Genomic DNA, 26211 nt, shown 5'->3' on the forward strand with positions numbered 1-26211 from the left:
CGCGTTTTGATGGCTATAAAATACAAAAATAATAAATTCCGTATGGAGTTATTACACTCAGAGTTCTTTGTATATTCGATCTAATTTAAACCAATTCCTTTTATGCACACAGTCTCTGTAAATTCTCGTATGGAATATCCAATTTCTTTTTATATCTTAAGCCCGATTTAATTTTTGTTTAAAGTATGTACATTAAACGATACGTCCAATGTATTTAAATGTATCGCCTTAAACTGTGCTGGTGCATTTGTTAGGAATTATTGGGAGCATGAAAGTAACTTCGAATTTAAACATTTGGCCGTACTGCATGGGGATCTGGTCAAGGAACTCGCTGCATCGAAATACACACATAGGATAGGAGGTGTCAATACGAAGAACTGTCAAAACTTAGGAAATGACAGTGTCTTGTAACGAATTCACGTACAATTATGAAAACTGATTGTCGCTCAGAGATATAACTGAGAGGATCTGTATTTTACGGGGGAGCGAGATCGCATCGCACAATTTTTCTCATTGTTTACTTAAATTTTGAGGCAAAGTATATAACCTGAAGGCACGTTACATATCCCGAATATTAATTACATTTCGTTACGTTATCCTGCCCCATCGTCGTCTTATTTAATCTTTGAATGATATTACTTGCGCGGTATTATGAAGTTATACAATGGAGGTTTCGGAGACAAGAAACCTTGTTAGAGATTTGGATTTAACCCTACAACCTCGTATCGTTCCGCGATATAAAACTTGGCTTCCACTTGCCACACAACAGGTATTTACGTATCTTTATGAAATTATCGTCTTGCGTTTAATTGACAGAAAAATGTATAATTATTCGTACATAGAGTATAATTGTTTGTAATAGTATAATTTCTTTTTTAAGTACAGTGTCAAGTCAGCAATAAAATGTCATTTTGAAAAGAAATGATATTTAAACGAGGTGTTCTATAAATGATAGTTCAATCGGAAGGTTGATGAATCCATGTGAAAAATAAGCTAGCATTCCAGAACAAAAGTTTTCTCATATAAAAGGTCTCATTTCTCATGAAATGGATTTTTAATATTCTATTGTACTCGGTAGTTTTAAGACACAAAAGTTTTAATTTTTCCGAGATCCTACTGAAGTGTACTTTTTCCTGAAAATGAAGCGTAGAAAATTGTATTCCCTGTTCTTTTTCTTTTCTTTCAAACAGAATCATCGACTTCATAATTGTATTATCGGGTATAGGACATCCTGTACTTTCTCGGATTTCATTTATGTACTAACTCACTTTATGGGAATATATAATTTTCAGTTACGGCTCAGAAACCTTGTACAAATAATAGGATGTAATTTGAAGGCAAATGTGAATAACGAAGCTGGTTGGTTTTATTACACTCTACATAGAACAAATATGTCTTCTCCTTTGTACACAAGCGAAGTAATCGACCATGGGAATCCAAGGTGGTCAAGCCTCGAACTACCAACTATACACGCCACCGGCTACTCTACTGCCAGTGGTGAGTTTCATAATCCGTTAGCACCTCGAACGTAATCATACGTCGACGGGAATGAAATATAACTGTTACCCGTTGCCCCGTACAAATGTGTCTTCTATGGAATATGTAAGAAGGATGTTATGAATTCTTTAACAGAGATTATTGTAAGGCTATGGAAAAGGGCGACTATGGCTGACGTAACGTCCGATGTGACGATTTTCACATGGGGCATATCTTTCACTGGCTTGGCATACATTGGCCCTAAACTACCGAATAACTTAGACACTGTTTTGAAAGAGAATTCTCTAATTTTTCAATTTCACGGTGGCTTTTTTACACCGGTGTATTGTTTTATCGAAGTTCCTGAATTGAAAAGATATTTGCAGATAAAGGTCAATACATCCGAGATAAAAGATAGCTATGCCGTGAGTAAGCTAAGCAGTTTAAGAAATAAAATGCAGGCACTAAAGCAGCAGACAGAATCAGTGCAGTCGCTCCGGGCACGAATCGCGTCCGGAGATAATTTCCATACACCGAAATACCCGCAATCCTCGTTAAACAGATTACTTCAGCCTCGTAAGGTAAATAGGGAGAAGAAAGCGGAGATAATAAAAATACGCATGGAATTAGAGATGGCCAGGTTTAGAACGAAGTTATTAGAACAGGAAAGAACAAGGAAAATGGGAGAAGTTAGAGTGTTGGCTCAATCGCATTCTAGTATCATGGAAGAGAATCAAGATTACGGTATTAATTATTTTGCGCTATCTATTACGATTCGAGGGAAACAAATTTAAGATGAATATTTGTTTCTATTACAGGTTCAGACTTGATGGAAAGATACAGAGAGCTAAATAGAGACATAGAACGATTGCACGTTCGGCGGCAAAATCAAATAGATACAAGAGAAACGTACGTTCAGTTGAGTAGTCAACTTGCTCAAAGAAGACGACAATTAATTTCAGAACTAAGTTTAATATATCCTATTACACAGGTGTGTATATAGTACTTAACGAGACGAAATTTTTTTAAAAAGCAATGTGGAATAAATTATGGGGTACAGAAACATATATTTATAGTTTCAATTGTCGAGATATGATCATAATTAAGTTCTGAAGATATTTTTATTACGCAGGACGAAAACGGGAAGTTTAGAATACACCATGTACATTTACCTGACAGCGAGGATTTAGAATTATCAAATGATACCGAGGTAGCTGTAGCACTGGGATTTGTTGCACATACCACGCAAATGATTGCTAGTTTTCTTAATATACCCACTAGATACCCTCTTATACATTATGGATCGCGTAGTAAAGTTATAGATCATATCACGGAAAACCTACCCGACAATGACAGACAGTGAGTATTCTGTCTTTATGCCTCGTTTAAATTTTCATCTAAAGGATACTGCAATTAATGAAACGTGTTGCATTTCCAGGTTTCCATTGTTTGCTCGAAGCAAAGTTAAATTACAGTTTCGTTACGCTGTGTATTTACTAAATAAAAATATAGCTCAATTAAGGTGGTACTGCGGCCTTCCAACAACAGACTTAAGGGCGACACTTCCAAACTTAGCTACCTTGATAAGTATTAGGCAAAATCAATCGCAGTATGTAATTATGTTATTGTTGGTAATTCAACAGAATCATTTCGTACGATATTTTGTAATCGTCATACTGTCTTATCTCTAGTTTGGATAATTCAAAACGAACGTATTCCACTTCATCATTGGACATCGAAGTTGGAAATGGTAAACAAAATTTGCCCCTAACACCGCCTGTGCAGAAGCTAATTTTTGAAAAATGCCATCGACCTTCGCGATCCATGAGCCAATTGAAAAGCTTGAAATCATCTCTCAGTTCCTCGCTGGATCAAGGCTTAGATAAGCCTGTGCAGCCCCTCGTTTTGGGCAGTCAATCAAAACGAATTTGTAAGTCGGAAGAAAGTGCCATTGACAATAAAACATTAGTACTAGTGAAAGATAGGTCGAGTAACAGTAGCAATGAAACTTTAAATAACGCAATTTTAAGTAACATGAGCAGTGTGAATGTCGAAGATACCACTCGAGCGAGCAATGAGATTGGAATAGAGAGTAATATTGAAATTATGGTACCTACGTCAGTATCAAAGTCAACTAATGCTGCAGATAGTTTAGAAAGTTCGGTGAGCGCAAGAGACAGAAGCTCGAATTCTATAAGCAGTTGCGAAATGGCACTCAATAGTAGCCAAAATGGAGAAGACAGTTCGAACGATAATAATGTTGTTAAAAAAGACGAAACTGGAGAATCTATTTCAGTTGCCAATGAAATTTTAAGGAACGTCGACGACGTCATAGATAACGCTCTAAAAAATGGTAGGCACACGGAAGATTATAGTTCAGAAAACGAAATTCCACGAAATTGTGATAATCCTAGAATGGCAGCTAGTGAAACAAGTTACAATATTCATGAACCTAGTGCAGCTGCCACGGAAGCCTCGACGTACAATAAGGAACATTTTGCTAAGTCGTGTTTATCTTTAGACGATATAATGTCGTGTACCTACGAAGAAACCGAAAGGAAACAAAGGACAAGCTCTATCTGTAGTTATCCAGAAGAATATCTTTCCTCGAAAGATGCTATAATGCGGAAGCGATTTAATTCCGAGCCGAAGTATGTACTGAAACGAATTCACTTAGAATATTTAGGAATTTGGATTCTCGAGTGCCTGGGGAATTTCTATTTTCCTGGATATCTCGAGCATCCGATTCAAATCAATCGTAATCATGATACCATGTATATAAGAGTTGTAAGATAGTCGATTTTCTATGCTACAGAAATGATAGGGTAGACCCTTTACATTCCAAAAATTGGTGCCATAATGATGCGAACAGAGAACCAGCAGTGAGTAAATTAACAAACTTAGATGTTACTTTAATGTTACTAATTCAGTATTCTTCTCGTTGTTTTAGTTGGAAACAGGGTTAATACAAAAAGCACAGAAATCAGAGTGTTATTCGTACGACGAAACAAGCAAACGTGACTATCAAACGTCGAGCGAATACATAGACATTATCAGACGCAGTTCAGAAAACGTATATGCCCGTACCGAAGCGTTAGCCAATAAGAAAACCAGTTTTAAAGTTATGAAGCCACGACTGTAATATTCACATTCTAGAATGCCACACCGCACTGTTGTTACTATAATGGTAGATATCCGAGTGGACTTAAAAAAGAAAGAAAAAATCAATGCATTGCGTAAAAAAAAATTACAATTGATATTCGTTGCGTTAACATGTGAACGTCCAAAATAAAAATCTCATACAATTCTCCGTAATTATCGAAATGCGGAATTCTTCGCGTATTTAGTAGGTATGTAGCTAATGACGAGTCTTAAGCTAGGCTCTCGCTACGCCTCACCTCGGTTTTTCCGTACCTGAAGTTTTATCTGAGTTTGCCTCGGTTCATGTGTTTGGTCAGTTGCTCAGAGAACCTCTTCCTTCCTCTTTTAGCGGTCACCGAAAGCGGTGGCATTGCACCTCCAATGCCACCCACTCACACTACGCCTCACCTCTCTTCCTCAAAATATTCTCGAGGATGAATCCGCGGCTCGGAGTAGCGCCGAGGCGAGGCGCAGTGTGAGTCAAATTGTCAAAATACATAAGAAAAGCATAGGAAAAATAAAATGAGGCGAGGCGTAGTGACTAGGCAGTGAGAGCCTACCTTTATCTTTTGTATAATTTCTATCGATTTAAACAAATATGAAATGATGAAGAAAACCAGGAAGGTGATGTGTATCTTTGTGATTACTATGCGTTACAAATATTTACTATAAGTTCATGTTATATTTTATTAATTTTCAGATTCTATGAAATATAACGCGATAGATGTATATTTCAAGTACTATTATCTGTGTAATAAATTTAAGTATGCGTGCTTGTACATAAATTTGAATTTACTTATGCATGCGTGCGCGCGGGCGCGCGTGCAATGTATGGTGGGTCGTGCAATTATTAGTAACTGTGCTCTTCTTATCAAATATTAATCAAACAATATCATAAGGCTATTGATTGAACTACTAATTGTAAGTGAGAATTTCGTAACAATTATTACATGCAATATTAAGATCAGCATACGTTGAATTCTTTTAATTGCGATGTTCATAGTTATGTACAGTTTGGTTTTTAGTATCCCTGTGTACAGGCATATTATTAAGATGATTTATTACACATGTAACTTTAAATAATACTTGCATACACTTCGAAAACGTATTTCAATGTACTTGAAAGGATAATTTGGTAATTGCAGAATGCAAAGTTTCGATCTTTTTTTTTTATAGATTTCTCATATTCTCAGAATTGAAAAATATACTAATATCTATGTAAACTATATGTATGAGGACCAACCAAAGTACTAATGTAGCTAATGCGTGAGAAAATAATGCTGTACTAAATATGTAATTATTCATGGTAAATTGAGGATATTGACACTCGATAGGACGTAGAAACATGAATATCATTTGTGCAAATATTCACAACAAAATATTCCTGTATAAAAAACAGAGAAGCGTATAATATCTTTAATCACGAAATACAATATTTATATCTGTTTATATAATGTGATATCATAATCTATCGTATCAGTGTAAGTACATGCTTCTCGCTGAGTTATAAAATATTGTTTATAATGTATTACTATTATTTACCATAAGTAAGAATGCTACGTTAGGAGATGTATATAACTTCGTACATCAATATGCACTAATTATCCTAAGAACAGTGTATGTATATAGAAGTTACCCTTTCTTTCTCTTATTTAGATCATCAAGTTATTTACTTGTTATTATTTAGTGCGATAGTATATTTTTATGTAATATATATATCATACCATATATCATAGGAATGCACGTAAATAAAAAGAAATCTGTCATCGATCGTAATCATTAAAATCCTTTTACTTTCATTGCATCTTTTAGGGTAATTATTAGAATTTATGGGGTTCTCATGATTTTAGTATTTTAAAAGACTATACAGAGTGGCATTTTATTTGCAACAGTGCGAATAAAAATAGTCACTGTTTCTCGTGAGATCTATTGCAATAATCTCTCAGACTTAGTATAGTGTTACGCTATAGTATTTATATGCAAAAATAAATATCAAATGGCCACTGAATAGATTGAAAATAAAATATGTATATAATACATACACATAAATATTCACTTCGTTGTCTCATTAATACCAGTCAGTTTTTCACTTACATCCCACAAGCGAAGCGCTACGTCAGGATCTAGTTCCTTTTTCGAAACATACGGTTTACAGTCGCGGTAAATATTACCGCTCTCGTTGGATAACGAAGGTTCTGTAGCACAGTGTAGCACAGTTTGCGCACCCTAACAAAAGAATAAAAATATCAAATATAGTAATGCTCTTCGCTAAAGTGTACACAGTATACAGAAATAGTTACCTGATTCGCAGTACGTAAAAACAATAGGGCGACGGGTGAGAATATGATGTAGTGGAACCAACTTCTTTTAACATTTCTGAACAATCCTGTATAAGTGAATCCAGGGCAAACCATGTAAATGTTAACGCCACTGTTTTCAGTTCGTTTGGCGAGCTCGATACCGAAATAGGTATTGGCTAATTTGGAATTACAGTACGCAGGATTCATGCGTCCTTTAACTACCAATCCTTTCTCCCCGTTTAAGTTCGAGAAATCTATTACCCCGGATTCGAAAAGCTTAGACGTTACAATAACAATCCTGTTGTGAATAAATCTCAGTAAATAAATCGTACATTCCTTTCTTAATAATCTTCTTTTAAGACCAACCTGCTTGGCGCATTCTGTTTTAAGCGATCCAAGAGTAAGTTTGTAAGCAGAAAATGACCTAAATGATTCACACCGAAATGAATCTCATATCCGTCTTCCGTCGATGCGCGTTCCTTAAGAGGAACATATACTCCAGCGTTATTAATTAATACATGAATTTGTGGAAAATTTCTCATCACCTCCGCAACAAATTCTCTGATCGATAAGAACGATGCCAGGTTCAGCTGCATCGGTACCTGCGAATGCAATAAAACCCTTGCACTCTTGTATTCGTAATATTACACACTACTGATCCCATTATTTCTCGTTAGAGGAGCAGGCAATTATTAAGTTATGTGTACCAATTCTCCAGTGGATACTCGAGAGCGTATCTCGGATATAGCGTCCCGAGCACTTTGCAAGTTCCTGCAGGCCACAATAACCGTAGCTTTTCGTTGCGCCAATTCCTTCACTGTCTCTTTACCAATGCCGGAATTGCCACCTGTCACGATGAATACACAACCCTGCAGACTGTCCGTATTCTTGCATCTTCCCCACGTACGTTCTCGACATTTTCGGAGTAATCCAATGAGTAATACTACTGGCAAAATGAAGTAACACCATGATGATACCATATTTCCGCGTCCCGTAACTATGACATGCGTACGTCCCGGGTATTTGAATTAAGAACAGTTCGCGCACGATAATCTGCCGGATCAGCAGGGATCGGCGGGCTTAAACTACGATGATAGAAGGAGAAACACCTACAGAAGCGGTGGTAATGTGTGCGTCAGACGCCACGATTGGAGACGAAACGACGCCAGCGCCAAGCGAGTGACGCCGCGGCCAACCAGCGTCGACAACATATTTCCCGGTGACGCTGGTTGGCCGTGGTGTCGGTCGCGTTGGCGCCACTTGGCTGGCCTGGCGCTGGCGTCAGTTCACGCACACATTACCTCTGCTCCTCTAGTTGTTTCCCCCTCCATCAGTGTAGCTTAAGCTCGCCGATCAAAGAAACTTAACATATATTTGCATGCATCCAGGTGCAATTTCATGCTACGCTCGACGCTTGTTTAAGCATCAACACCAGTCACATGATCGGTCCACGTGACTTTCAGCATTAATGCTCGTTCACTCTGACTTGCTCTGACTTGCTCGTTCGTTGGTTGAGCATCGGTCACGTGATTGGTTTTGACGCTCAAAACAAGCGTCGAGCGTGGTCGAGCGTCAGCATGAAATCGCACCTTCACAATGGTTAGTTCGTCGGAAACGAACAAATCACAGGGCTGCGGGTCCTTTCTTTCCTTTTAAGTTAACCTTATCTCTATCACATACTTCACATTTGTATTTTGTCAAGGAACTACCGAATCAAACGGGATAAAAAGTATCCTGTATGTTATTCCTGGTCCGAGACTACGTGTACACAAAATTTCAGAAAGATCAGTTGCGTAGTTGAGACATTTATTATATTACCCAGATAGCACACGTTGTTTGTAAGCCGTCTTTAAGACGTCTTTCAGACTTTCAAGACGGTTTATAGACGACGTGTGCTATCTGAATTTGAAATTTTATGGAATGAGTCTAGAGGTCGATTGATGATTTTCAATATACGTGGCCTAGGTCAGAGAGAAATGACAGACAAAAAACTATTGGACTAAAAGAAATAGTGACAGAAAGAGAGAGAGAGCAATACTGATAGAAAGAGATAGATAAACGTTTAGGTTATGTTATTTCCGGTTTTGCTCTAAAGTGGCTGCGGTTATACCGATCCAACCATAAATAAGCTGCCACTTTGGCGAGGGGTGCCGTAGAATTTGAGGGGAAAAGGCAGAGGTTTAGTAGTGACATGTCGGTTAGCTTCGGATGCATTCGGCTCGTGACGGCATGTTATTAATAGATGTGTCAAAGCTGTGTTCCGAACATAATCACTACTGCCGATTGTTGTTTGTTGCTGTTTTGTGAATACTCTGTTTCATGATTAGTAAGACTAAAACCGAGTGAAACAATGAGTTTTTGCATTGTACCCGGTTGCACGAATCGCAAAAAAAACAAAAACTACGTACAGTTAGAAAAAGAAAGTAGAGATAATAATATTATTTCATTTCACATGTAAGTAAATATCATAGATATATAATATCACGTTTATATAATCTTAGAAATTCAAATGCGTTGCTTTGTTACCGAATAGATAATATGTTTATACTAAAAAGATAATATATATTTTTTTAGTTTTCCTAGAGATATTGAGAGGAAAAAAAAGTGGCTTGAGGCACTGAACTTACAAAACTATTGTCCACCAAAAACAGGAGCTGTTTGTTCCGAACATTTTAAGGAACAGAACTATGATTCCCAACATACTCTTCGAAAGTTGAAAAAAGATGCTCTTCCATGTGTACGTACAATAAAATCATGAACTTACAAGGGAACATCCTGAACCCGGAAATTCAACAAAATTTTGAAACTTTTTAAATATGTAGGGAATTCCCTCTTGATTACGATGCAATTTATGTTTGCTGCCCAAATTCACTCTAAGGGAGTGTAATTGACCCCTGAAAATCCCGTTATTTTCCGATTTTGTGTTATAACTCGTGAATTGTAAAATAATTTTTTTAGCAAATAATAGATCTAATTAAAAGAAGTAACTTTTGTTTGGAAACCTTCTCTATCTCTCACAGTTCACGAGTTATAACACAAAATCGGAAACTAGCCGAATTTTCGGTGGTTAATTTCACCGCCCTCGAGTGAATTTGGGCAGCATACAAAAACTGTGTTGCAATCAGGAGGAAATCCTCTACATATTCACAAAGTTTCAGAATTTTTTGAATTTTCGGGTTCGGGATCTTCCCTTGTTAGTCCATTTGTTGCATAATAGTTTAGTAGATAATAGTTTTATCCTGGTGTGGATGTTCAATCGCTACATATTAGTACTAGTATATTGGAATTCTTATGTGACTGTACTTCTCAACCTTTAGCTTAAGACTACGTTTTAAAACCGTATCACAATTTATTAGGCACAAAGCATTGATCCTATTGGTGTTGATTATTATTTATATCACTCGCATATAGGTCTAGATTTATTTATATTGGCTAATTTTCTTTTTTAGTTAAGTGAAGAAAACGCTGTAAATAATCAAAACAATAATAGTAATATAGATGATACAGAAATCATGATACAACATCATGATATAAAAATTGAGGAAAATATCTTGAATGATGAAATAAGAAGTATTAATGGTATTATTCACTTACATTGTGTTTACAAATATACAGGGTGTTACTCTACTGATAGTCAATATTCTAGGGGGTGATTATAAGGCGAAAATAGGACGAAAATCAAACGTGACAAAATTGCGGTAAAGGCTTCATTTTCGAGAAAATTGACTTTGAATTTCAGCTAAATACGCGTGCGTCGTTGGCGCCTGAGAGGCACGCGGAGGTACGGGGAACAATTTTCTTGAAAATGAAGCCTTTACCGCAATTTTGTCACTCTTGATTTTCGTCTTGTCTTTCGACTATCAGTAGAGTAACACCCTATGTATTATGTTAAAAAATTATTTAAGGATAAGTAATACTTAACTTGACTTCAGTAGATACTAGCGCAAACGAAAATACTGACATGAAAATTGAAGTGAATTATCGACACCGTTCTACAAGTGTGTCTCCAGAAAGGCTTTTTAATTCACCAAGAGAGGTTGAATTGCGGAAACTCCACAGAGACGAAATAAGAAGATTAAAAAAACAGTTATACGCTAGTTCTTATAAACTAAAGAGAGCGCAAGAAACAGTGAAATCGTTACGAAGTATTGTTAAAGATTTGGAGAGGCGTAATTCGGTAACATCGCAAGATAGTGATATACTTAAACATCTAGATCAAGGTACAAAAGAATTGATTAAGCGCGAGATAAGAAAAAAGAAAAAATTGCCCGTTAATAGGAAATATAAGGATGCGTTACGGGAATTTGCACTGTCGTTACACTTTCAGTCGCCAAAAGCGTATAATTACGTGCGTCATAAATTTTATAATTCACTACCGCATCCAAAAACAATTTCACAATGGTATCAATCAGTAGACGAGGAACCTGGAATTATTACTACAGATGTACCGACTAATGAACTACCGGACACTTCTGTAGTCGGCGAATAATTAGTCGGCAAAAAGGCCGATTGATCGGCCTTGAATTTTTAGTATCACTAATAATTTGTAGGGCATAGTAATAAAACTACAATGATCTTTGTTTATTGTCAAAACTATAATTGTAATATCTTAAGATTAAAATTTTAATATGTGGTACAACGAAAACGAACGGCCGGCCAGTCGGCTTCTTGGGGGCCGATCGGTTAGTCAGCCAAAACCCTAGTCGATGCTGTTAGATTATAATTGATACTTTGACTGAATTAAGAAGTTACGTTTGATATCAGGGAAGTTTTATTAACACTTATAACGTCGGAAAGGTATAACTTGGAATGAACAGGCAAGGCTTCTTACGTGGAGTCATATATAGAAACGGAACAGGGCAATATCGTTCCGAAGTAAGCAAGGGAACAGTACAGTACTGTTGCCTCACTTCTTGTTGCAATAAACCTATATTTCAACAGATACATATCTCTAATTATTATTGGAGCTTTAAAGGCCATAAAACGACGTGTAAATTCCGTATTGTATAAATTACTTGGTAGATTGGTGTTTGATGAAGTCGCTATACGCCAGGATGCTTATTACAATTCCAGAATACACACATGAAATTATTATTTATATTGCAGGTTGTGTATTAAAATTTTTTTTTAAAAAACTTGTACATTGCAGTGAATGCATTGGTGCTTTATCGGGAAAAATGCAAAGAAAGAGGCTGCAATCTGATTAATATAAAAATAGGGGCTTATTATTATATCCGTCGGAAGATCTTATTTACATATGTAAGAAAGTAGAAACTGCTATAAACTATTTTTACAAAAACACATAGTATGTACATTGGATGGTTGGTCCATTTCGGTGCGGCGTTGTCTTATCCAGGGGAATTTTGAACGTTTCCGACGTCACACGTTCGGACGTAAGTGTGATCGAATCTCTTCGGCATTCGGTTATGACATGGACGTGGAGAGGACCGTTCCGCCGCCATGTGAGAATTTTCTTGTAGAAAATATTTTAATTTGATTATTAACACGTTGAACGTCGTGAAAGTCATTTTGACAGGCACTTTGGATTTACATTATTTTCTTAAAACTCTATAAATGTCAAGAAGAATAATGTAAAATACTAAATGTATAAGTGAACTATGAAATTGTTTTGTTTGTAGCAAGAGATATTTAAATAAACGAAGGAACAGCGTCGAAAAATCGCGCGGCATTCAACGTGTTGAAGGAATAATTTTTAGAACATACAAGGGAAAAAAGTAGTATTGAGTATGCACAAGCATTTCGTCAATAGGGCTTGTAAATTTGTATAGGTAAAACAGATTTTCATATTACATATTTTATTTGAAATAGCATGATCATGTCATGAAAGTATTATTTTTAGAGGTGTGCGGGAACCTGAAAATATTGGGTCGGGTCGAGAATTTTTCTCGGCATCGGGACAGATTCCCGAGGGTTTTGGGATTCCCAATAGTGTCGGGATTCGTATTATTAGAACTGACTGATGTTTGTACTTCGGAAGATCAACAATGTCTCTACACTTTTTCTTCACGATGCGTTAAATGTGTGATATCGTATTCATTAAACGGGTCCTTGGAATTTTTGGGAATACCGACACTTTCGGGAGTCCCGACTCTCTCGAGAATCCTAGACATTCTCGGGAATCCCGGAATTTTCGGGTTCTCGCACACCTCTAATTATTTTATACTACAGAAACCATCGCAGTATTTCTCATGCATTGATAAAGCTCGCTATTAAAACTTGATATACTTTCCAATGTTTCAATGTGCTCACCTTGTAATAAAATCTTCTGCCGAAGTGTTTGTACCATTGCTTCTAAGGTTTGGATTTTGTTGGTACTCCTTCTGTATTTCTGTTTCAGTATTTTTATTTCATATTGATAGCTCTTCTTCATTCTTGCTGCATGTTCCCGCAACTCTTCTTTCCCGGGTGCATGAAACTGCCTCGATGGTGACATACATGTCGCTTTATTTTCAGATGACCGTGTAGCCTGCACGCCTTTATCACTTGTGGGTAATGTCTATAATTGTAATGTAATAACGAATATTTGTCAAACAACGCTTATCATACGATACTTCATATATATATATATGAAGGCCCAGTGCGTGGTGTTTTTCCTATGTGTGTTAAATGTTTGGCCTTTCCAAGAAAATTTTTTTCGAATAAAGTATAAATTAAACGAAGAATCGTGTTTTATTCTCAATATATCGAGAGAAGACTGTATAAATCATATTTGTAGCATCAGAGCATGCCATTATTCATTTATAATTTAAAAATTTATCTCATATTTTTGGAGATCTTTAAGCGCTTTTTCTCTTGTGGCCCCTGTGTGCATCGCGCGCTTTGCACACGCAACCAGCCGGGTCTGTATATTATATAACACAAAACAGAGGCTTACGCATTCACTTTTCATTGGAGATTCGCATCTCTGTATTTCCTCCAATGGTTCGGCAAATACAATGAAATCATCATTCAACTCTTCCTTCAATACCTAATATTTAAATATAAACAACCAGCATAAAAAAAAATTCCCAGGATAAAAATATCATGTAACTCACGTATGACGAAATATTACATACATAAGGTATAGCATGTGCTTTCAGCCTTAAGCGTGATAAGGAAGTCCTATCATAATCTTCGCTGTTAAAGTGAAGTGAGCATACTACTGCATCATTGGGGATGTAAGATTCCTCTAACCCCAAATTCTTTAGCCACAATCTGCGGTTAGTAACGTTTTTGGGAACCCTAAGAAATCGATTACGAGAGACTTTGATTTTTCATTGAAGAATATTTTTATATGCGGGTATTACTTTCTTCATGCTTACCTATGGAAACTAATTTTTATTTGTTCTTCTAATGCTTCCTGCTTAGAAGACTTACAGGAAGTTCGATTCCCACAATTTTTTACAATGCAGTTCGGCATTTTCGGGGTCGATTACCACCTATATACTAATAATTTCCATTTCTATACCAATTTTTAAGCTCCAAATATAATACTTTCGCTACTTTACTTGACATTTTAATATTACGTAATTTCGAAATTATCCAAATAATAAAATAATTACGCGATCAAAAACACAGTACAATGCACGTGAGTTGCTTTCTAATTGTTTCTAATGCTTTTACACAACGGCGTCACAAGAATATACCATGTATGTATCTGTATGTAGGGTTGTTCGATACTAGTAAATATAAGTAAAGTATCGATTCTTTCGATTCGATACCGAGATTTTTTGGTATCGATATTTGCCGTGCGATACTTGTGAGGAATCGAAAGAAAAGTATTTGAATCGAATCGAATCGAATGCGCATTAAAATGCTGGCGTCGCTACACGCATTACCAGTCCGGCGACCCTGCGGCGGTGCTCGACATAATGACCGGTTCCCGATTGGTCGTTAACGAGCGCGGGATGTTACAAACATCTTTAACAGTACATAATCATATAAATAATTTATTATGCATTATTATACAATTATATACTAAAATAAGATTAACACCTGATATACAAAATGTTAATATAAGTGATCGACATAAATTAAATAAAATAATATTATTTAAAGGCCAATAAAAAGATATATGTATATACTATATACAGTACGTGTCTTGTATTTATTCTTTTCGCTAAATATATCTTTATTTTTACAATATTTATATCTCTATTTTACTATGCAATTACTTACACATATTAAATTGTGTTTATGTATGCACGAATTTATATCAGCAATTCTCATTATTCTTTTTTAGATTACAAAATCTTTCAAAATATAACTATTACCTATTGCGAATATCTACAAATATGACTTTATTGAAAAAAAACTTATTATACTTTTTACTAATTTTCTCATGATCGGTTAAACTCATAAAAAAAAATAAAAAAAGTTGATATACGCCTAATACCTAATGTTTATTAGTTTTGCAATTGTAAGCATTTTATATTTCATAAAACACGGGCTCGAAAAGCCTAATCAAGTGGCATTTTACGAAGCCCAGCTGTGTTTCCGCGGATCAATATATTATCATTCCGCCTTTGTTTTTTTAAAGGCGCGAAGGAAATGATAAAAATGAAAATATAGTATATTAAGCCAACCGACGAGCGCGCCTGTCAACCGGTTGCCCTTTAAACGGTTTTTGTTTTCCATCGACATTTTACGAAACACGAAAGTTATGTTATTTCAGTTAACGTAGGCAAATACGAATTAATAAAAGAAAGAGTGAAATCAATGATTACTACTATAGTAATGTACATATGTAATTTATCAGATGCATGTCTCAAGTACAATCAAGATTATTGAGTGAAATGTGACAAGATGAGTACTTAGATGGTGACACGTATTGCGCATATTTATATTTTACCGAAAGAATTGTTGTTGTACAAATAATTGAATCAGTCAGTAGCGCGGAAGGTTTATTGTATTCACCATGGGAAATATTTGCATGTCCTGTTGCAAGGAATCAGCTTCGTGTGAAGATTTAACGCCAGATGTGGTAAGACCAAGATATTAAGGTTATGTGAAGACAACGTTGTTTTTATATTTTGCGAAAACTATGAATCGAAAGTTATTTATTTATAATACAGTACACCAAAATGTAATTCACGTAGAAAGATATTACTGTAAATAATTAATAGTAATAGTAGAGCGAATTCGGAACCAGATCCATCGAGTTATGCAAAGGAACATAAACACTATGTTTGAATATGTAAACCCGTAACGTTTTTGTATATTGTACATAACGTCCTGTATATTTTTTTACGTACATGCAATGTCATACAATCACATTGTATTTACTATTCTTTAATTATCATGTTACATACTTCATTTCAGTTGTATTATTTCATCTTCTTTTCATTATTACACTGAATATTGTCAAAAGACTATTTGTACAGAGTATTTACGATAATAAAGAAATTAGTTTACTTAAAACACTAAGATAGAAATCGGAAACTATGAAAGTATCAAGGGATTGGAGCAGACCAATTTCTTAATTGCTCCGCTCCAACATCAAAATACTTGCTCCAGCTGCGCTCCAAGCTCCGAATAAACATTTGCACGTGGCAACGCTGGCAATCAATTTCGTAGTTTTTAGGCAATGCCTTTTCGCCGCGCGTGCCTGTATTAGCACCGGGCTTCGTGTCCCTACAATATAATATTTTTTCAATGATGAAAAATTGAAAATTAGTATTTGAAAAAATTTCATTCATCTGCTTTGATAAGAAAAATAAAATTCAAATAATAAAAAAAGGATATTATTTCGAAAGGGACCGGTGGCCGAACGAGATGAGATTTGGGGGAGGGGGTGTGGATCCTAAATCTAAAATTGTAGCTTCGGATATTTATTAGTTTCCGAAATATTAATAAAAAATATTGTTAATTTTTTGAGGGAAATTTGTTTGGACGTTGGTGGAGGGTTCCCTGTCCGGGAACCCTCCTGTCCCCCATTTTTTAATTTTGAAATTTTGTAGCCACAGTCTCATTTTCAGCATCAGCAAACTCACATCGGTCCGCTACCATGCTTTACGCGCCCGCGAGCGGGCGCGCGCCCCCCGTTCTGGTCTAGCCCCAACCAATACTAATACCCGGGACAATTTGCAAAGTGGAATGCGTTGTGTCGGTATAAGTCAAAAGATATATTGTTAAGAGGAGGGACCGTGGTAAAGCGATTACAAAAAATCGGTAAGGTCTACCCTTTTATGCATAATTACCCCTGAATCTTTTGAACGCGTTAATTGCCGAAGCTAAAATTTTATATTTGGAGTCTTTCCACACCCCTCGTAATACCCACCAAGTTTCATCACGATCCGCCACCGGTCGCTTTTGGAAGTACAGCCTAAAAAAAGGCTAGAGCAGTGGAGCAATAAAAATTTTCCGTGCTCCGGCTCCGCTCTTGCTCCGGGCAAAACTCCGTTGCTCCACTGCTCCGCGCTCCGGCTCCGAGCATCGCTCCAACGCTCTGGAAATTATTGTAACGAGTACTATATAATTCATTGATGAGCAAACTTTGGCCCGTAGTAGGTCAAAAGTGGAAACCTAATACTCCACGCGGGCCACAATGTTAAACGGTTGAATGTACTAATCAAGAAATTTTAATGTATGGGGTGAATTTGTTATTTCTGACATAGATTTACAATTGAACCAATGGCGGGCCGCAGGTCAATGGCTGGAGGGCCAAATGCGGCCCATGGGTTGCTCATCACTGATATAATTGGATAAAATATAATTGATTGGTTTGAAAAATGATATAGACATTGTCATACTTAGAAATATATATCTTTTTCTTTAGGAAACTAGGAGGAGGAAACAAATGGAAGCTGCGGAGAGAAGGATCGCCGAGCAGCAAGGACGAGGTATTAAAGATATAGAGTCTGTAAAAAGGCAACAGAGGTTGGATGAACTACGTGAGAAACGTATGGAAGAAGCTGGTAATGTAAATCCACAAAATGCACTGAAGGTAGGGAGATTAATGTAATAATTTATAATCGTAAACCTATAATCGTATACTAATTTATTTCGTCTGAAATAATTCTAAATAGTTGCTGTATAATTGGACAGACTGCTAGTATTTATTCATTATTACAGGAAAAAATAAAATCAATTTATAATACTTGAAAGTAATAACTTCCAATGCTGATTATACTATATTGCAATAAATTTTATGTTTTTACAGTGGCAAGTCGGTCATTGAAAAACAGAAGTAAATATATGCACTGTCTACAAATTCACTTCGAAAGCACACAACCATTGTATGTCAGGGTTATTAATCACATTTGTACATTACATGAAAGGTATGCACCGTACAATATCGTTTGATTTGAAATTGAAGATTTGCAGGTTTGTATTTTTCGAAATTTTAATGTTTAAAGGATAATGTTTAAACGATCTACGCATGTATATGTTTCTACATACATATATTGTTTTCTATGGTCCTGTAACTATTTGTATTGATTATATACGTGTTTTATATGGCATACGAAGTAGAGAAGAGTGCAATTTGCAGCATAATGAAACGTGTTGCAAATATAGAAATTTAATAACTGTCCTTACATGCACATGATTTTTGCTTAAATATCGCTACTGTTCTTATGCTGTATCTGCTACATATTACCACTATTATAACAAAGATATATTTTTATTATAAGTATGATTGTTCAGGAGTTGTGCTATATTTTAATACTAAAGATGACTTTAACGTATGGTATAACTGAATGCTTTAAACTTATATGTGATAACAGTATTTATTTAAGGCTGTTTAAGAAATGAAAATTATAAAGTACACGTCTCGATTTGTTATTCATTTCTTTGTTATTACTGTTGAATACATTGTTAGTAAAAGATATTAATTTATGCGAAGTATTATTGCTCTGCGAAATTGTTATACTAATATCGATAAGTGTTTATAACCAGAGAACATATAGGTAAAGTGAATTTAATTTATATATTTACGTTCTACAATGTATGAATGGTAATCGCGATATTGTAATTGCAAAGTGCAAAGTATTGCATAAATAAATTGTTTGAAATGAAACTGAGAAAGTATATTGTTAAGAGAGTTGCATTTACAAAATCAATTTATACATAAAGTTTTTTAATTGCAATTGTAATCAGCCACATAATGGGTGACAATAAATAAATGCTTTTACGTATACAGTTTATTTCGAATATGTTTTACGCATTAACAAATAAATAATTGAAATTCCGCTATAGACTACTTGCAGTACTTAGAAAATATTACGCAGATACATCAGTTTTATTGGATGTGTTATCCAGTTGATAGTTCAAAGAATGGCAGAAGGAATTTATTTGTCTTTATAGTTTCACTTATATAAGTCGTTTCGTGATGACAAGAAGATATATATCCTTATACACATTTTATAATACAAAATATAAATATTACAATTGTTCTTTTGTGCGAAATAACGTTAAGAATTTTATATTTATATAAATATATATGTAAATATTTACACGTAATAAAATATTCGAAAGTTGAAATGAGTACAGACAAATTTTGACTGTAATATTATGCTTTTGCAGAGAATTTTTCTTCCATTTGTACAGTTGTGTATCGGACGAATTAAAATGCATAACAAGTTTATGAAAGAGTGATTAAAGATATACAATTTTAAAAGTACCTTACACCTTACCTATTCTGTGCACCGACCAAGATCGAAATAATTTTTTCGAGGTCTTGCTTTTCAATTCTTTTCCATGAGCAATTTGTACTTCTAATGACGCTCCGTTATTTAACGCTAACCATGTATGAATTTCATCAGTCGCTGCAGAAACACCTGAAAATAGCAGTGGCTACTGATACATCGGAAATTAATTTATAACGAGTGGCGTATAAAGTTTACTTTGTAATAAATCATTTTTATATTGAAAAGTGCAGCAGCCACGTTTAAAGACACATAAGTTAAAGTGCAAATTAGATTTAATTAAATTTATACCTAATAATTCATGAAGGGTGATACGTCGACTAGCCAATAATTCTTTACTGGCGCTTCTAATTTCGAATATTAACAAGGATTGTCTTGGAACATTGTCACCATCGATATGAAAGTCTATGCTGAATTGAGGATTAGGCATAGCGGGTAAAAGTCGAGATTTCGCTAATGTTTTACCACTATTTGCGGAGGATGCAATTTTATCTGGGCTGGTACATCTAATAAATAACATATGCCATTATTAAAGCTATTGACTCGTGAATTATTATACACTACTCTATTTTAATGTGCACTCACGTTTGAAGCTTGATCCTGCAATATAACTGAGCAATGTGCGCAACATGGAGACCTTGAGCCTGAAGAACTTTACCTTCGATTCCAGAATATTTCTCCCTGGTACCATTCACGACTTTCAATTCTTATGGAATAAAAACATTTTAAAATTACTTATTAATTCTAGCTAAGTTTGATTGAAATACAAGGGAATGTTGAAGACAGTAATATACAAATTATTCCACTGTCTCGTCATCTTAAAAGAATGCAGCTTACTAACCATTTGGTCTCAGTCTTAAACGTGGACTAGGCTGTCTGATTCTGCCGAGCATATCAGGTTGCGAAACAGCATGGGCTAAACCAGACCCTTGTAGAAGCTCTGTCGCATCAGCTTCTCCTCCGCCTCTAGGTTCTAGACTCAATGTTATACCCTTTGCATCATTCTTTTCTTCTATATTTACTTCTGAACGAAATCTACGAAGTTTCAGTCCTCTCTTTACCTAAAGTTATTTATAATAATACCGATGGTGTTATTAAGTGACTTGCTTTCGTAATAATCATATATGTATTAAGCTGGCGCGTACAAAATGTTTTCACGAAATAACCATTTTAGTAAACTAATATAAGTTGATTAACGCTTAAGTACCAGTTTGTTGAAAAACGACGAAAAAACGACACTTTATATGCATCGATCTAATACATTATAAGATTTAATTTCGCAAATTCTTAATGTTATGCTATGTCTTTGCTAACAGTTTACAAAGTTCTGGATTATATTAAAATATCGCACGAGTATGCACGATTCCAAAAAAAAACGACCACTTGTTTCCGTTAAAATTCTGATTACCTTTTGTTTCATAACACGAAAGCTGTTATATTGCGGTAGTTTTTTGCCAAAGCTTTGTTCAGGGCTTGGTGTCAAACTGTTATGAGAAGATCGTCGTTCTTTTAACTTTGTCGAGTCAGTATCATCGACCGTATCTGCTATAGTTTCTGTAATAACTCTAGGTATCCAAGAGTTTTGGTTTCCATTCAACTCAGCAGAATCTTTGCTTCCAATACTAGCTTTGTCTGTTCCAAATGTTTTGAATGCTTGAAATAAATTCTATAGCAGCAGGGAGCAATTACATAGAAATCAAAAACTCGAAAAGTGATTTACCAGATTGACTAGAAATAGCTGGTTTCAACAACGTCACTGTGCGCGGAGGTGGCGGGGGTGGTATAACGTCCAAATGCAATCTCATCTTCGATTTTTCCATCGAAGGTCTTCTGATAACGTTCGATCCCGTTTCGGAGCTTTCGATATTTAATTGCGTCGAGCTCTCGCTGATATTACTGGCTGCGTACGTGCTCTGAGTCTTAAAACGATAAAAAATTTAACACGGTTTAGGAAGGGAAGAAGCTGAGGTGTCTGTCTTGCCAGGAGAAAACGTTATACTCGATACCTCGCATTCCTCGGACAAAACCTTGATCTTTAATTCCACAGATCCAGTTTTGGTTCCTCTTAATGTGAACCAATGGGACTGATCGTTGTTAGAAAGCTTCCTGATGTCATCGAGAGTCAATGATACTTTTCCGAGATAATCTTTCATACCAAAAGTATCATGATCCCATAGAACCTGCACGAAGGCATCGTTAAAAATGGCCCCATTGTTTCTCCGTGCATATTACAGTGAAATGAGCTACTAAAGATCTTACGACATCCAAGGTCTCGCCCGTCCTAGGTAAACCCATGATGGAGCTCTCATCCCAGCAAGGGTTCAGAGTCTTCTTCTTTATGCTGCTCTTGTACTTCGTCTCGTTGCTTAATTTCAATTCGCAGAAAGGATCGCTGAATCCGTTCAGGTCCTTAGCCACAAGATCCTTCGCGCGTATCAGCGTCACCTCCATTAATCCGCTACCAGTGGAAAGTAGGCTTGAGACGTCTGATGAGGCGGGGTCTATATCCTTGTGTGTTAATAATAGCTTCTAAAAGTGATTAGGAATACATTAACTATGAGATGGCAAAAATAAAACTCGATTACAGCGGTATGAATAAACGATCGTGTCTATCGATTCCCACTGACCGCCTGTTGCATCCACGGCAGGCTGTTCCTTTTAGATTTTGGCTCGTCGTCTGACATGGGAAGGGTCAAGCTACTTCTTCGGCTGGTGACCACTTGCTGCACGCTTCTAACCGGGTAGAACAGCACGGAAACCGTCATCGCTGACATATTGTTCGAGCCACTGAGCGTCAACTCTTTCCTGACTATCCAGGTGCTCTCCTAAAATAAAAGCGCTTATAAATCTTAGGTCGGAAGGCATCGATTTTTAACGTGTATATAATATATCTGGCTTGTAGGAGATACATGATAACAGTTTCTGGTCATTTCGAAATATGTAGTTAAAAAAAATTGACAGATAAAAAGAGATGAGAAACTGAAGTTTAGCGTATATTAACGTTGAGTAACGTTTAAGCATTGGCTACGCGAAATTTGAACTTGCGATAGTTTATGAAAATGGCATGATGTTGAAAAAATTGCTGTGCAAAATTGTGCGCGGCCTAAATACCCACATTCCTATGTAGTTCTAAATTTTGCATAATTACATACACCTGCAATAATAATACTGCATAATTACAAACACCCTTTAAATCAATGAGTTATGTGATCTTACTTGAGACAAAGACAATATAGCGAGTCCAAGCATGTCGCTGTCAGTCGATTTCGATATATTCCAGGAATATACGACGAAGCTTAGAGACACTTGAGTGTAATCTTGAACAAGAAATTGTGCTCTGGATTCCCAGCACGGCGACGTAGTGTTTCTAATGTAATGCGTCGTTTTTACCTGAGGATTAAACCACGGTTAACGTTACCAGTATTTCTAAGCTTGCCAAGAGAGCTATGGCTATTACAATCGAATTGCTATTTAGCGATTAAGGGTACCCACCTTTTTCCGATTGTTAAATAGCATGCAATAAGGATTGCACTGAGAGCTGTCGCTATTTAGATTCTCCGCTGAATGAATGTAAACCACAAGCACTCCTGGAAATTGGAATTCATTGTACAGGGTTCGAAATCACCCCACCGCATAAAAGATATAATTCAATGTATCATAACGTTATTGCACGTCGACGTATGCGTTAGTGGGCATGACAAAACTGCGCTGTGCTTTAATTAAAGAAACGAAAGTATTCAGAGTTCATGCTCGAAAGCAAAGTCTATCCACAGTATTTGCTGCATTTTACCTGATCTTTGCCCCCGATTGGGATATTTTCGCGACACTGAAAATACCAGATAGTGTAACACCGTAATCACGGTCAGTGAACTTTGTAGAGGATTCTCAGGTTACACTCGCCGAGATACGTAGGTGGGTAGCAATTCGGCGCTGATAATCGATAGAAAATCCAATGAAGAAAATTACCTGAGAGATACGAATTATCCTCCAGTAAATCTGGTTGAGGCAGATCCGGATCCAACTTCGGAAGCGCCGTGTACTCCAATCGGGCGTTGATATTTGGAATGCTCGCACTGTTGCGGGATGGTTTCTTTTGTTGCAACACGGTGTCAATTCTGTGGTGCAAAGATAAGGAAAACGTGACATGTTCGCTTCGTGCAATTTTCTTTAGAAACGTCAACAGTTTGTCGAGCGACCAAGTTAAGGGGGCACCCTACAATCTCGACCGAGAAATTCGGCCGCTTTTCGGCGACGGTTTTTCTACCACTCTTGAAATACAAGAAGAAATCTTTGTTTATTTCATTTGTTTACAGAAATATTTCGCAGTGAAGTTGGCGCCTTCGGAACTTCACCCCCTGCTGGCGGTTGAAATTTCGGCCGACTGGATCACAGGAAATAAAAAAACCAAACATATTTTTAATTTGCAGGGGTATGGCTATCCGGCTTACCGCGAATACGTTAGCTTTTTTAATATTTTCCCATTTTTTTATGTCGATTAAATAGAAAAGAAATGCCATTTTCGGTACTTTCAACTTTGATCGACCGCCACTTTAATAACTTCTGTCCAAAATCGTTATTTCGCGGTACACCGGATAAACACACTCCTGCGAGTTAGAAATATGTTTGGTTTCTTTATTTCCCATGATCCAGTCGTCCGAAATCGCGACCGCCAGCAAGGGGTGAAGTTCTGAAGCGCGCCAAATTCGCTGCGAAATATTTGTATAAACAAATGAAATAAACAAACAGAGATTTTTCCTTGTACTTCAAGAGTGGTAAGAATACACCTCCAAAAATTCGAAAACGTTAAGTGTTTCTTTCATTATAAAAACCATCACCGAAAAGTGAAATCAACCCTTAAATCCGTCTCAACGCTGGACACCGTACAGTTACTGCGATCTGCTCCAGTTCTACGGAGTTTGAAAATGAGATCTGAAAAGCTCGGGAAAAGTAGAGCGCGCAGAACTCTTGTTTACGTGGTCGGCACAGTGTCGATCTTCCTCGTCAACTTACACCTGCGAGTTGTCCCAGTTATAAACGCCCAACGCCAGCTCGAACTGCGCCAGTGTGATCGTACTGACGAGTCGTTTTGCTTTTAATTTGATGGAGACTTTCTCGTTATCCAAGGCACCGACCAGGAACGAGATGTCCTCGTTCCACGTGGAGTTTAAAGGAGCTGTAACACGCCTTTGATCTCCTAGCGTCACCACCAGCCACCTCGCTTCGTCTCCTACAGAAGCTGCGATAAAAGTTGAATAAATCACACGACAGTAAGCTTCCAATGCGAGACGCGCGATATCGCAGTAGCTACTTATACACATTTGCTAAATAAACTTCTTCTGTAGAATCTTACCCTCCCATTCCATTCGCGAAATTATTTTCATTTAGGTTCATTTATAAACGCGGAACTTATATAAAAAAAATACCTAAGGTAAACGCACCAATAAATGAACGCTTAAGGCTAATGGATGAACTGACTTTTATAAAATAATGTTTGCAGCGCGATTGATTCCACGTGCTGCAAAAATTGTTTGGATATGAAGCAAGAAATTAAAAGAAGTCTCTAATTAATTAGTTGCTTATTTTAATAACTTATTTTACTCATTTTAATTTAAAATGTCCATTCACTGGTACGTGTTCATTTACTGGTACATCCACCCTACCTTGTTTCATCATTCTCTTATTGGAATTTTAAATCCATCAAGTGGAAATTATTTTGTAGGGAGGAGATGCTAGTAGAAGGGTTGATTATCTGTGATATTTACCTGGGCAACCGTTCTGAGATAGAACAACGGTGAGCACTCCTTGGGGTATGGAGTTTGCGGCGGAATCGAATCGGGGTCCCGGCCGTTCGCGGGCTCTCAGATCCATCTCTAAGTGACCTGGATCAACGATCCAGCTGGCCAAAGCGTCCGTGACCACCGCGTGGATCCAGGTCTTAATCAAAGGCATCTCCATCATTTGCACCGCTCGCAGGATTCTCACGCTGAACCAGAGGTCCGGTTTCTCCAAGAAGCTGACGCTTAAAGAGGTTGCGTGAGGAAACGGTGCCATGGAGTTAAGGGTCAGGGTGGCGAGGATAGTTCCCGAGAGGGACAGTTTCTCCACGGCCAAATCGACGTCCATGCCGACCCTTTAATTCCGGATGAAATTTTTTTTATAATATCGCAGATATTGGTAATGAATAAATAACGAAAGTATTGATCGGCGTTCGCGATGGGACGAGATGGGTGGCTCGACGAATAGTTCTCGAGGATGTGAGTAATACAAGGCGACGTAATTTTTTTAAAATAATCTCGAGCAACAATAATCCATCGTGGAAAGCAGTTGGTTGCTTCGTCTGTGAATTAGAATTTTTTTCGGTAGATCATTTATAGCTGCGCTTTTCTTCTACGAAAAACGCGTCGACAGATTCTGCAACCAGTTTACTTCTAAATTCGCTGTTCTGATAATGAGTTTGTCGACTGGAATAACCGGGAGAAGAAGAGTCAACGAGAATCTTTTGATTCGTTAGTTTTCGCTCAATTATCGCGGATATCTTATGGAGTATGATAAATTATTCATGGCTTACATTAATAATTCATAAACGATCGACGCGAGAAGTATCCCCCGAATTAATTACACTCGCGTGAGCGCAAGGCTGTGTTATT

General features: G+C 36.7%; 6 protein-coding genes and 1 long non-coding RNA gene across 20 annotated transcripts in view; 4 read left to right on the plus strand and 3 right to left on the minus strand.

Annotated features, from left to right (window-relative positions):
* Positions 1 to 583: 583 nt before the first annotated feature.
* LOC143373378 (retinol dehydrogenase 11) lies at positions 584 to 7976 on the minus strand. 3 transcript variants are annotated; one of them, XM_076820594.1, is made up of 5 exons: positions 7625 to 7976; positions 7284 to 7519; positions 6918 to 7215; positions 6660 to 6843; positions 584 to 1591 (listed from the first exon to the last, which is right to left on the minus strand). In XM_076820594.1, the coding sequence occupies exons 1-4, from the start codon at positions 7895 to 7897 to the stop codon at positions 6670 to 6672; spliced, it is 981 nt and encodes a 326-aa protein (XP_076676709.1). In that variant the 5' UTR covers positions 7898 to 7976; the 3' UTR covers positions 584 to 1591; positions 6660 to 6669. The 3 variants fall into 3 exon arrangements, with proteins under 3 accessions (XP_076676709.1, XP_076676708.1, XP_076676707.1); XM_076820593.1 differs by lacking the exon at positions 584 to 1591 and adding an exon at positions 5999 to 6581; XM_076820592.1 differs by lacking the exon at positions 584 to 1591 and having other exon boundaries at positions 5999 to 6843.
* On the plus strand, positions 628 to 6647 carry Uvrag (UV-resistance associated gene). Of its 4 annotated transcripts, XR_013086453.1 has the most exons (10): positions 628 to 769; positions 1293 to 1497; positions 1633 to 2220; positions 2295 to 2467; positions 2609 to 2835; positions 2915 to 3085; positions 3168 to 4127; positions 4292 to 4358; positions 4427 to 4826; positions 5318 to 6647. XR_013086453.1 is itself a non-coding variant. In XM_076820589.1 (9 exons), exons 1-9 carry the CDS (start codon positions 665 to 667, stop codon positions 4616 to 4618), a joined length of 2688 nt encoding a protein of 895 aa, XP_076676704.1. In that variant the 5' UTR covers positions 628 to 664; the 3' UTR covers positions 4619 to 6647. The 4 variants fall into 4 exon arrangements, 2 of the variants coding, with proteins under 2 accessions (XP_076676704.1, XP_076676705.1); XR_013086454.1 differs by lacking the exon at positions 5318 to 6647 and having other exon boundaries at positions 3168 to 4131; positions 4427 to 4491; XM_076820589.1 differs by having other exon boundaries at positions 4427 to 6647.
* A 949-nt stretch (positions 7977 to 8925) lies between the features above and the next one.
* LOC143372897 (uncharacterized) lies at positions 8926 to 11859 on the plus strand. Of its 2 annotated transcripts, none has more exons than XM_076819520.1 (4): positions 8926 to 9371; positions 9492 to 9654; positions 10367 to 10496; positions 10853 to 11859. In XM_076819520.1, exons 1-4 carry the CDS (start codon positions 9268 to 9270, stop codon positions 11404 to 11406), a joined length of 951 nt encoding a protein of 316 aa, XP_076675635.1. In that variant the 5' UTR covers positions 8926 to 9267; the 3' UTR covers positions 11407 to 11859. The 2 variants fall into 2 exon arrangements, with proteins under 2 accessions (XP_076675635.1, XP_076675634.1); XM_076819519.1 differs by having other exon boundaries at positions 8936 to 9371; positions 10850 to 11859.
* A 280-nt stretch (positions 11860 to 12139) lies between these two features.
* LOC143372899 (uncharacterized) lies at positions 12140 to 14601 on the minus strand. 3 transcript variants are annotated; one of them, XM_076819522.1, is made up of 6 exons: positions 14444 to 14601; positions 14240 to 14356; positions 13994 to 14159; positions 13813 to 13905; positions 13188 to 13434; positions 12140 to 12390 (listed from the first exon to the last, which is right to left on the minus strand). In XM_076819522.1, the coding sequence occupies exons 2-6, from the start codon at positions 14335 to 14337 to the stop codon at positions 12266 to 12268; spliced, it is 729 nt and encodes a 242-aa protein (XP_076675637.1). In that variant the 5' UTR covers positions 14338 to 14356; positions 14444 to 14601; the 3' UTR covers positions 12140 to 12265. The 3 variants fall into 3 exon arrangements, with proteins under 3 accessions (XP_076675637.1, XP_076675636.1, XP_076675638.1); XM_076819521.1 differs by having other exon boundaries at positions 14240 to 14363; positions 14444 to 14600; XM_076819523.1 differs by having other exon boundaries at positions 14240 to 14379; positions 14444 to 14598.
* Positions 14602 to 15535: 934 nt separating this feature from the next.
* Svip (small VCP interacting protein) lies at positions 15536 to 18936 on the plus strand. Its single transcript, XM_076819749.1, has 3 exons — positions 15536 to 15900; positions 17695 to 17862; positions 18079 to 18936. Exons 1-3 carry the CDS (start codon positions 15835 to 15837, stop codon positions 18094 to 18096), a joined length of 252 nt encoding a protein of 83 aa, XP_076675864.1. The 5' UTR covers positions 15536 to 15834; the 3' UTR covers positions 18097 to 18936.
* Positions 18695 to 26211, minus strand: part of LOC143372994 (uncharacterized) — a 42853-nt gene continuing 35336 nt past the window's right edge. For 5 of the 6 annotated variants that reach the window (XM_076819730.1, XM_076819729.1, XM_076819726.1 and 2 more), the window contains 14 exons: positions 25327 to 25694; positions 24575 to 24800; positions 23531 to 23679; positions 23057 to 23151; positions 22781 to 22954; positions 22192 to 22389; positions 21824 to 22093; positions 21571 to 21744; positions 21285 to 21483; positions 20973 to 21217; positions 20406 to 20625; positions 20150 to 20270; positions 19856 to 20070; positions 18695 to 19696 (listed from right to left, as the gene is read on the minus strand). In XM_076819730.1, coding sequence (XP_076675845.1) covers positions 19542 to 19696; positions 19856 to 20070; positions 20150 to 20270; positions 20406 to 20625; positions 20973 to 21217; positions 21285 to 21483; positions 21571 to 21744; positions 21824 to 22093; positions 22192 to 22389; positions 22781 to 22954; positions 23057 to 23151; positions 23531 to 23679; positions 24575 to 24800; positions 25327 to 25694 — 2809 coding nt within the window. In that variant the 3' untranslated portion in view covers positions 18695 to 19541. The remainder of the gene's footprint in view (positions 19697 to 19855; positions 20071 to 20149; positions 20271 to 20405; positions 20626 to 20972; positions 21218 to 21284; positions 21484 to 21570; positions 21745 to 21823; positions 22094 to 22191; positions 22390 to 22780; positions 22955 to 23056; positions 23152 to 23530; positions 23680 to 24574; positions 24801 to 25326; positions 25695 to 26211) is intronic. The other variant, XM_076819731.1, reaches the window with a different exon arrangement.
* Positions 24927 to 26211, plus strand: part of LOC143373001 (uncharacterized) — a 107596-nt gene continuing 106311 nt past the window's right edge. The window contains exon 1 of the long non-coding RNA XR_013086405.1: positions 24927 to 25227. This is a non-coding gene — a long non-coding RNA (uncharacterized LOC143373001). The remainder of the gene's footprint in view (positions 25228 to 26211) is intronic.

This window comes from Andrena cerasifolii, chromosome 9, assembly GCF_050908995.1.
Source record: "Andrena cerasifolii isolate SP2316 chromosome 9, iyAndCera1_principal, whole genome shotgun sequence".
NCBI classification, from domain to species: Eukaryota; Metazoa; Arthropoda; class Insecta; order Hymenoptera; family Andrenidae; genus Andrena; species Andrena cerasifolii.